This window comes from Takifugu flavidus, chromosome 20, assembly GCF_003711565.1.
Source record: "Takifugu flavidus isolate HTHZ2018 chromosome 20, ASM371156v2, whole genome shotgun sequence".
Lineage (NCBI taxonomy): Eukaryota > Metazoa > Chordata > Actinopteri > Tetraodontiformes > Tetraodontidae > Takifugu > Takifugu flavidus.
In genome coordinates this window covers 6,075,342-6,085,200 of record NC_079539.1, presented here as the reverse complement: position 1 = coordinate 6,085,200, position 9,859 = coordinate 6,075,342, and the positions used below count along the sequence as shown (strand labels likewise).

The 9,859-nt window shown below is 46.3% G+C and overlaps 3 protein-coding genes across 3 annotated transcripts in view; all 3 read left to right on the top strand.

The window, feature by feature from the left end:
- The first annotated feature begins 129 nt into the window (after positions 1-129).
- Positions 130-2,546, top strand: ptgdsa (prostaglandin D2 synthase a). The gene is made up of 7 exons (XM_057019666.1): positions 130-489; positions 1,177-1,316; positions 1,403-1,479; positions 1,745-1,855; positions 1,938-2,039; positions 2,167-2,195; positions 2,281-2,546. Exons 1-6 carry the CDS (start codon positions 403-405, stop codon positions 2,193-2,195), a joined length of 546 nt encoding a protein of 181 aa, XP_056875646.1. The 5' UTR covers positions 130-402; the 3' UTR covers positions 2,281-2,546.
- Positions 2,547-2,944: 398 nt separating this feature from the next.
- Positions 2,945-7,166, top strand: ambp (alpha-1-microglobulin/bikunin precursor). The gene is made up of 17 exons (XM_057019627.1): positions 2,945-2,974; positions 3,115-3,266; positions 3,396-3,541; positions 3,621-3,697; positions 3,770-3,889; positions 4,001-4,123; positions 4,189-4,212; positions 4,774-4,988; positions 5,374-5,516; positions 5,647-5,720; positions 5,807-5,923; positions 5,995-6,096; positions 6,173-6,228; positions 6,305-6,389; positions 6,468-6,635; positions 6,757-6,933; positions 7,012-7,166. The coding sequence occupies exons 1-17, from the start codon at positions 2,947-2,949 to the stop codon at positions 7,035-7,037; spliced, it is 1,833 nt and encodes a 610-aa protein (XP_056875607.1). The 5' UTR covers positions 2,945-2,946; the 3' UTR covers positions 7,038-7,166.
- A 149-nt stretch (positions 7,167-7,315) lies between these two features.
- dbh (dopamine beta-hydroxylase (dopamine beta-monooxygenase)) overlaps positions 7,316-9,859 on the top strand; it is a 28,329-nt gene continuing 25,785 nt past the window's right edge. Inside the window, exons 1-2 of the mRNA XM_057019661.1 lie at positions 7,316-7,452; positions 7,661-7,706. The gene's annotated coding sequence lies outside the window, so the exon portion shown is untranslated. The remainder of the gene's footprint in view (positions 7,453-7,660; positions 7,707-9,859) is intronic.

Genomic DNA, 9,859 nt, shown 5'->3' with positions numbered 1-9,859 from the left:
TTCCTTTTTTACAGACATTAGGGAGAAAAAAAACAGGAAAAAATCACAAATTTGAGGTTTTTGTCTTATGATTTCCATCCATCGTGATGGAGAAGTTAACCTTCCTGTTTTTGGTGTCTAGAACATGACGGTCAGCTGATGCTAACGGACCATCAAAAGCAGATTGGTGCCATTATTTCTGAAGGCAACTGGGGTCTAATTTGGGTTATTTTGGACGTGCGCGTCTAAACACTTGGCCACTGTTGGCTGAGGCCTCGCGGTGATTGGCTGCTGAGACGGTGGGAGGATCAGGACAAAGGCAAACATTGGCCCAGGTTTGGCTCAGTACCTGCATCTGTTCTCGGTAGACCCGTGTCAGCTGGGATCGCTTCACTCTGTCCGGCTTCCTGTGACTCTTCCACCATGAAGGCCAGCGTGGTCGTCGTGATGATGTGTGTGACGCTGGCACATGCCAACGTGAAGCCTCAGAAAGATTTCAACATTTCCAGGGTAAGAGAGTGACGCGTGTCTCTGACCGTGTGTGTGTGTGTGTTTCATTTTCCTGGAATACAGTTGCACATCTATTGGTACATTACCAGGATGAGTAGTTCATAAAACATTGAAATATATGTCTTTGAGCTCCTGAAATTCTGAGGATAAACTGAAGCGAGACAGCTGAGATCGATGACCTCGCTCGAACTCATCTGCTGCAAATTCATCTAAAATAGGTCAATGCTCAGGGCTGGAAATGATTATTGGAATCGTCTTCATCTCTTGGTCTGGTCCGACTAAAGAAAGCTGCTAACATGTCTTTCTGTGTTACTACTTGTCATGTTCCCTCCATCCAGTCAGTTTTTTAGCATCTGCCTGAGTTAATGTAGTGTACACTGGGGGCCCTTTATGCTAAAAATGTACAGAAACACCAAAATACATGTGCAGACACTAAATGGCACCTTTCATAAAGACTCAAATGTGTTTTCCGGTGCCTGCTTCCAGTGCTCTAGGGTGTGTTTATGTGCATTCTGTCTGATGACATCTATGTTTTTCATTCTTTTTTTTCCCTATAAACTAGAAAAACACATTTTTCTTGTGTTACACCAACACCAGAAGCGTCTGAAACCCTCCAGGTTCTCCTGAGAGTTCCTCTTTCTGCAACATTGTACTGAACGGAACAGGGGTGTTTGTGGGTCTGTGTAGTTTGCAGGGAGGTGGTACCGGGTGGGCCTGGCCTACGACTCTGCACATTTTGCCCCCTACAGGGACAAACTGAAGACCTCCATGGGCGTCGTCACAGTGTTGCCCAACGGAAATGTTAACCTCTCAATGTGGGAACCCACGTGAGTAAACGGACCCCCTTCGGGAGTCAAGAGGTGCAGCGAGCGGAATTTGTGTGAGGACACCGTCTTTCCTCTTTGTGCTTCAGGCCTCTGGGTTGCGTGAATCAGGTGTATCAGTACATAAAGACCAGCACAGCCGGACAGTTCACCTACTTCAGCAGACGTAAGTCAGTCACACCACACAAATGAGGCTGACCGACCCTCACATGACAACAGCCACAGCGCGTCCTGTTCAGAGGCGTGACGAGCTTGTGGGTCAACCCAAACAGGTCATGTGATGATAGGTCAGCAGGTTTTTAAGTCGGTTCTTAAATAAATCCTTTTTTTTCTGTTTGTGTACAACCTCTTGGGGACCTCTGGGTTCGTGGGGTTTAGATAGTAGAAGCTTTCGATGGTGTTTCTGACGTAACGCCAGCGTTTTCTGTCAGGACACAACATGGTGAAGGACATCACAGTGGTGGACACAAACTACAACGAGTACGCTCTGGTTCTCAAACACAGGGTTTTTCACAGAGAGTACACCCAGGTGGCGCTCTACGGTGAGACCAGCGCACGTGCACGCCTGCGCTTTCCATTCACATCTGAGCAGTCGCAACAGGTTTCTCCCGTTTGTGCTTCCAGGCCGCAGTCAGACCCTCAAAAATAGCATCATTCAGAAGTTTAAGGCCTTTGCCCTGTCCCAGAGCTTCCCCAGAGAGTCCATTCTAACTCCGCCTCCTGCAGGTAAAACAAGGTGCAACCAGGCAGAGTGTGTGTGTGTGTCCACACACAGGTTGTACCACACACGTGTGCATGTGCACACAAGCTGAGCTCAAAGTTTTTAATCTTGTTTTTCTTGGCGCACACACAGAAAATTGCCCTCCATCAGGATCTGGATAAGTGAGTTTTTATCATTTGTGTGTGTGTGTGGGTGTGTGTGTGTGTGTGTGTGTGTGTGTGACTAACACGCTGTGTCTCTCTGTAGGTTCACTGATGAGCGTTTCTCAGCCCGACGAGCTCTACTGTTTACTCTCATCTTCTTGGTAGAATTTGTAGCCTGTTGCCATAGTTACAGTGATTATATTAACCTACATATTTTTTAATGAGCAATAATTACATAAATGTTTGTTCTGGTGTTTATTGCATGTTATTTCATGTTTATAATTCATCAAAGGTAAAATCTTATCTCCAGAATGTTTCAACTAACAAGTTTCTGTGTTGATATTATTAAATAAAGAACTTTGACCTCCAGACTGGAGCAAAGAGCGTCTTTTTTGTGGGTCAGCAGTTGTCAGTATTTGTATTATTAGAAAATCTGTCTGCTTCCTCATTCTCAGTTCTGGTTTTGCCAGATGAGTCTTGGGTTTTTTGGACGGTGGTGAATGATCAGGTGAGGTCACTGTTTAAAAGTTGCAATTTCCATATTCTTTCTATGACCAAATGTGTTTTATGACGCTTTTTAAACTAAACTACCAAATATTTCGGAAACATTTTCCACCAGAAACTCAGAGGTTCCTCACTGTGACCTTTTAAAGCTTAAAGTCTCAAAAATGCAATGATATGTGTAAACGATGCTGTATAAATAAAGTTGAGTTGATTTGAATGTTTTTCCGCATGCGGCCTATAGGGGGCAGAGTTCTGCTCCTGCTTGATGGCGACACAAGATAATACACGTATGAGTAAGAAAAAGTGACGTTTCTTTTCCAATATATCGATTTTCTACCATTTAGCTTTAGATTCTGAAGTCCAAAGTTGAAAGACAGCCAAAGCAAACAAAGATTTGAGCTAAATCCCAACTTTTCTCTGGAATTGTTGTCAGTGGTCATTTGCAGGTGGACTCAGAAAGGCTGCAGCATGTGGAGAACATTGGGAGCGTTGTTACTGGTTCTGGTGTCAGCCTGGACTCTGCGAGCTGAGCCCCTGGACCCAGAACCTGTTATCCAAACACAGGAGAACTTTGATCTGGGAAAGGTGAGTTTGAAATAAAGTTTTTTGTCCTCCAATGAGGCCTCCTCCATAGCCTGTTTGTGCTGAGATTTCTGCTCAGGTCCAAATTTAAAGGCAAATTTGAAAGACTTGGTCTTATTCTGGCTCCTGCAGTTCATGGGGAAATGGTACCAGGTGGCGGCGGTTTCCACGTGTCCTTGCTACATGAAGCGTAAGAGCAGAAACCCAGAAATGTTTCCAGTGGTGCTGCAACACGTTGGCTCCGAGCTGAACTTCACAAAGACGGCCACCATTTTCCGGTCAGAATGTTCATCCCGATGGACCCAGTTAAGAACCTCAAACGGAACCTGACCTGAGCTGTGTTTGATCCGAGAGTAGGAACGGCACGTGCAAGCAGATGACCTCGCGCTACAGCCTGACCAACACGCCAGGCCGCTTTTTCCACCATGTTTCAAGTACGTTTCTGCCGTCATTGTTCGATCCTGTTGCAAAATCTCTCCCATTAAAGCAAACGTTCCTTCTCGCAGGGTTCGGAGCGGACGTCGATTCTTTTGTGGTTGGTACCAACTACGAGGAGTACGCAGCGATGCTTCAGCTGAGCAGGGACCAGCGGTCCGGAGAGAAGAGCACCAACATCCTTCTCTACAGTGAGTTCAGCTTATCATCGGTGAAGAAGGACCTTCAGATGTTTTAGGTCCACGTCCTTCTTTGATTGAGAAATGGTTTTTTAGCCAAACGTTTTTTTGTGTCTCCGACAGGTCGAACGATGAACGTGACCTCTGCCCTGCTGGACGACTTTAAGCAACTGGTGGAGGAACATGGAATTAGTGGCGACACGATCATCATCAATCAGAATAACGGTACAGAAGAGAAGAACAGGCGTAGAGAGCAGAGAATCTGGGGTTGAAGCCTGATTACCGCTGATTGTGTTTCGCTCTCATCGCAGGTGAATGTGTTCCCGAAGGAGCAGGTGAACAAAGATGAAGCACAAAGACAAAGAGGAGGACAACAAACGTGTCTCCACTTTTATGACGGACCTGGTGTGGAACTGAATTTGAGTTCAGTTAAATGTGTAATCTGTAATTTACAGGTACAATAAATGGTTTTAAGGTTGGATTGTTGGTCATCTTCCTTTCGAATATCAACCAAAGCAGCAAATCTTACCTGGGATCCGGTCTAAATGGGACTTGATACCAACCAAACCTGTTATATCAGAAACAAACCAACTGCTTCTTCAAATGCTATCTGTGCCAATGCTAACGGGTCGTTTTAGTGGAATCAGTGTGTGTTCTTCTGAACCGCTGTTAGGAAAAAGGATGGTCAGATTTATGACAAACAAATCCAACCCTGTTAGCACATGTTAGCTAGCCGTGCTAATAAAGACCATGAATCTGGTCAGAGATACACAGTAAATCCATTTATTACCTTTTTTACTATTTATTTTACCTTTATAGGCATAGAGAAGGTTGTGATATCAAGTATTGATTTATGCTCTGTCAACGGAACTTTGCTCCTTTTCTTGTTTGTTTTTTTTACAGGTCACTGCCCCCAGGCTCTCTTATAAAGTTGAAAAGAGGGTGTAGGACAGAATTTCTCTTCCTGGAATTCAGTATCTCAGACTTCAGGATGCAGAAAGCAGCAAGTCTTGTTTCTCTGTTGGTTCTGGGGTTTTCCTGGACACTCCAGGGGCTCCCTGTGCTCCCAGAACCGCTTTACACCACACAGGAGAACTTTGACATGGAGCAGGTGAGCGAGGAGTTTATATTTGAACTATATTTGCTTTTATGGCAAATGTTCTGGTGATTTTAGTTACACAGTGTGTGTATAAGCAAGAATAAATCCATTTTTGAGGAAAATCTAGACTTATAGTGGTAGTGACACTCATTGCCATGGTTGGTTAAGTTGCCTTAAAGGAGCTGTGTTGGATTATCCAACTCTTAGTCAAATAGCTCAGAGGTAGCCGCAGCCAGAGGTTGCACAATGCTAACGGGATTCTGGGGAGAGTCAATGTTTATTCACTCTAAAAGGGATTTGTTGTGAAATTGTTGTTTCTGTGCCATTAATAACAAAATTAACTGAACGTGTCTTTGAATAAATTGTCTCAGTTCTCATTCATTTTCCCGTCTGACAGTTTTTGGGAACCTGGTATGATGTCGTCGTGGCAACTGCGTTTCCCTTGTTGAAAGGTTTCAGCAAAGATGGGTCCATTTCCAAACTGGAGCTGCAGCGTGGCGCCAGTGAATCCAAACTCAAAGCCGCTCGAACTGTCCAAATGTACAGACTCACAGCTCTCACAGCTTTGTTGTTGTTGTTGTTGTTGTTGTTGTTGTTGTTGTTGTTGTTGTTGTTGTTGTTGCTGTTGTTGTTGTTTTTGCTAACCTCTGTTTCATTTCCCGCCCTGCAGACACGGAATGTGTCGGATGATGTCCGGAGAGTATGAAATCACAGGTCCAGGTCGCTACTACTACAACATCCCAGGTGCGTCTCCTCCTGCCCCCCCCCCCCCCCTTCCCCCCACATGGGTCCTCTCCTCAGGTGGGATCACCTGTGTGTTTCTCCGACAGTGTGGAACTTGAGCATGGAATCCTACGTGATCCACACCAACTACAAGGAGTACGCTGTCGTGATGATGAGGCCGCTGAAGGCCCCAGAAGAGGAGCTCGTCACCGTCAGACTTTTCTGTGAGTCGGCTTTTTGAGCGGTTTCGTCTGAACGAAGCAGCTTTTGACAAATTCGCCAACGTCTCGTCCAGCTCGGACCAAGACGGTGCGAGACAGCCTGGTGGAGGACGTAAAAGCGCTGGCGAGACAGCACGGCATCAGCGAGGAGAACATCTTCATAAAGCAGGACAGAGGTGCGACACAACCCCAGCGTTAAACATGCTGTAGAAGTGACAGGAGATCAGGAGACGTTTGTCTTTGGCCCTGCAGGCGACTGTGTCCCTGGAGAGCCGGTGGAGGACCCCACGACTCAGCCTGAGCCCCAGGTACAGGTGTTACACACGTGTTCATTTACTCACATACCTTCCGCTCAATAACTGACTGGTCTCCATCTCGGAGCAGCGGAGGAAGAGGAACGTGGTGGCGGCGTTAAACCTGGATGACTCCGAAAGTTCCGGCATGGATCCGTCTTTTTTTAACGGAACCGGTAAGTCCTCCTGACGCGGACGCCTGAAGACATCTTCAGCTTGTGGTGCAGCTGATTCAAGGAGCCTCTCGCTCACAGAGGCCTGTAGAGCGGCTCCAGACACGGGACCCTGCTTCGGGTTTTTCCAGCATTACTTCTACAACTCCTCCTCCATGAGCTGCGAACTCTTCAACTACGGAGGGTGTTTGGGCAACCAGAACAACTTTAAAACCGAGAGGGAGTGTCTGCAGAGCTGTCGCACCGAGGGTAAGGAGCACATCATCTGCACACAGCAGATAGCAGAAGATGTGACGCAACATTAATGAAACTCAAGTGAATGCCTGCTGTGATTCTGCCCCCTTGGCTCTGTTCTGCTCTGTCTCTCCAGCCGTGTGCCGTCTGCCCATGTCGCCGAAGCCGTGCTCAGGTCAGCCGCCCATCTGGGCTTTCGACTCCTCCGCCGGTCTGTGTGTGCCCTACAAAGTGGACTTCTGCCAGAATAACGCCAACAAGTTCTACAGCAAGGCGGAGTGTCAGGAGTACTGTGGCAAGACCGAAGAAGATGGTGAGGTCAAGTAAAGTCTCATGGATGCAGACGGGAGGAAAAGTTTGATTTTATTTTATTTTTTTTAATCTCTTTCAGATACAGAGTTCCTGGCTGCAAATTGAGTTAAAGGAGGACGTCTTTCAGCTCTGAATTCATAAGCAAACAGCACGGACAAACATGGTTTTGTGACGTTTGAATGTAATATGTGAAATCATTCACAGAGATCAATAAAGCATAAACGGTCAATTGGAGGGATCTGTACATTTATTGTCCCCACTGACAGTTGATTATTTAATGGGCTCATTCTTTGTCTCACCTCATATTTATGTTAGGTTTTAAATGAAATTGTGTAAATTGTGTAGATCCCCCTCCCGTCCACCAGGGGGCAGATTAGAAGCGCATCAGACGTCATTAACTCGCGCGCTCAGTCACAGGTGTCGCTAATCTTTGAGGAATAATTCACGGAATATTTTGTTATTTCATCCAGTTTTACTTTATCAGGAGATTTTAAAAGAAAGGTGTTATTTTTTGGTCACGGTAAGAAATTCTTTTCACGCTACCTCCGAATTAGCTTCTTCAGAACAAAACAATTGTGTCGGTATCGTTTGTCGTCGTGTTTTGTGACATAAAATAGTTAAATGACACGTCTCTTTAAGGAACAGAGTCGTTCTGATTTGGAAAATAATGTACTATGCAAACTTTAGCTCGAGTTTATGTCTGCTTCGTCATCTTTGTTGTCTTTCAGGTCAAACAGCGGCTGAACAAACGGGACTCTTCAGTAACTAACGAAGGTACCGCACACACAAACCTGAAAAATACACCTACATAAAGTTTTAAAATATATTCTAGTTTCACCACGTCCCGATCTGGCGAGTTATATCGTGAAATTAATCACGATCATGTCAGTTTGCATTAAATTAGTTTTTAAAAAATAGCGCTGACGTTACCCTGTTGGGCCGACAGGGGGCGACACGTGACCGCGCCGAGCAGCTCTCGAACCCGAACCGGCACTGGGAAAACCCGCACGGTTGTAGACTCGGAGGAATAATTAAAGACTGATGTTTCATGTGAAGCGCTGATTTGATGAATCTTGATCTCTGACACATAAATAAAAGATCATCTCTCCCAAACAAACTCAGTTCTCCACCACATGCCGGAACACGGAGAAACAGATGGAGAGCGTGCACGAGGGCTCACAGGGGAACGAGAGCAAGGGGGCGAAGCGGGCCTTCGGTGAAGGTAGAGCACCGAAAATCAACCCATTCTTGCGTCATGTCCACAAGTTTCATGTCTTATTTATCGGTTGTTATCCAGAGACAGAAAGGATGGCGAATGAAAAATTCAGACGGGCGCTTCGGCCTGTTTTTAGATACGGCAGCATTCCGCTCTCCGAGCTGGGGCCGTCCGCGTTCTTTGTGTTGAAAATGTTGCACATGAACGGCCTCTTTCCTCGGATGAGCGTTGGGTCCGGCCCTTCGTGCTTCCTGTTTCTGATCGATGGGTTCTGTGATGTTATTGCTGCTGGTCTGGGACTCATCCCCAGAGGTGGTCGAGACCACAGAACATCTGTCGGACGTTTCCACGTTGGAACTGCCTTAAAAAATGTTTGGAGGCGGCGTAATGTTTATATTTAGTGTTGCTTGTTTGCCCCTCCAGGTTTTCAAATGGTTAATATTCAAAAATACTTCTCTTCTTTTCACATGCGGCGCATTTGGCCTGTTTTTACCCTCGGAACCATCATGGTCTGCATTTATATCGTTGTATATTATGCCGAAGATTTATGAGGCTTGACCTTAACCAGAAGGGTGTAGGAATATGGAAATCTGTGCAGGTCATGGATGGGATTAGGAATGACAGATGGAGGTGGAAAAGCAGGACGATGGGAACAAAGGGAGGAGGAAAGGGTTGGACACTTTGGACTTAAATGTTAGCGAGAGAGCATCGGCCCGCTAGCATGTTCATAATTCATGGAATCCTCTGTAGTGCATCTAGTTTTCACAGTTGGGAGCATTATGGCCAGAGAAGATAAAAAGGCCACGTTTGAAAGTGGGGAGTAAAGGAGGGAGGAGAAGAGAGAGAGAGAGAGAGAGAGAAGCAGTGGAGAAAGAAAGATGAACCCAGGAAGAGAGCGGATGATTCAGGGCATGTGAGAAAACATCAATACACCTCCGAAGGCCGGCTGCAATCTCTGCTTACTCCATCAGAGATTATTCCTCTAAATAATTCACTTAGTCTGCAAGTGCTTCTTCTGACACACACACACACACACACACACACACACACACTAGCACGAGTGTTTAGCATGAATTTGTAAACCTCTGTTATTTGCAGGTCCTTGGAGCACATGCTCTGTGCACACGTCCAAGTTTGGTGGAGGATCATGTGCTGAACAATGGGGGTTTATTTTGTGTAGTAAACGCGTGTGCTGTAACCTCCTCCCCAGGAGTGAAATGCAGCCGTGGCAGGTGTCGTGGGTTTCCCCCTCACCGGTGACGTCTCCACGGGGAGGCCGGGGTTCGACGCCGCTCCTCTGCAGCTTCTTCAGCCTCTGTTCTGCCTCCTTCAGTAGCTCTGACTCACCCTTCTAATAATGGCCTCTGTGTCCTTGCTCATCTTCTCCTCTCGATGTGTATGAAAAGCTCTGAGCCGCCTGCCTCACTCGCTCGGTTTATAGCCTCTGATTTTCATCTCCTAGATTTGCACAAACGCGCCTATTAGTGATCAGCTGTGTTGTGACTGTGATTCTATCCAGAGATGTTCTACGGGATTGAAACCTGCCTGGAGCGCTGCTTCATTCCTCTGATGCCGGCCTCCTCGCTCCAGCCACAACAAACGAAAACCAAATGGTCTGAATCCTGCAGACATGTTGTTTTTGGCTCGGTGGCTTTGGGCCTGTCTGTATGGATTTGCTGTCCCTGCCAAAGCCTGCGTTTCATCTACAGCT

Excerpts from the sequence above, each read along its gene's own strand:
- ptgdsa (XM_057019666.1), top strand. The coding sequence starts at position 403 with ATGAAGGCCAGCGTGGTCGTCGTGATGATGTGTGTGACGCTGGCACAT. Across the intron at positions 1,856-1,937 it reads CACCCAGGTGGCGCTCTACG|GCCGCAGTCAGACCCTCAAA; the intron begins GTGAGACCAGCG and ends TTGTGCTTCCAG. Across the intron at positions 2,040-2,166 it reads TCTAACTCCGCCTCCTGCAG|AAAATTGCCCTCCATCAGGA; the intron begins GTAAAACAAGGT and ends GCGCACACACAG.
- ambp (XM_057019627.1), top strand. The coding sequence starts at position 2,947 with ATGGCGACACAAGATAATACACGTATGA. Across the intron at positions 3,542-3,620 it reads AAGACGGCCACCATTTTCCG|GAACGGCACGTGCAAGCAGA; the intron begins GTCAGAATGTTC and ends ATCCGAGAGTAG. Across the intron at positions 5,924-5,994 it reads CGTCACCGTCAGACTTTTCT|CTCGGACCAAGACGGTGCGA; the intron begins GTGAGTCGGCTT and ends CGTCTCGTCCAG.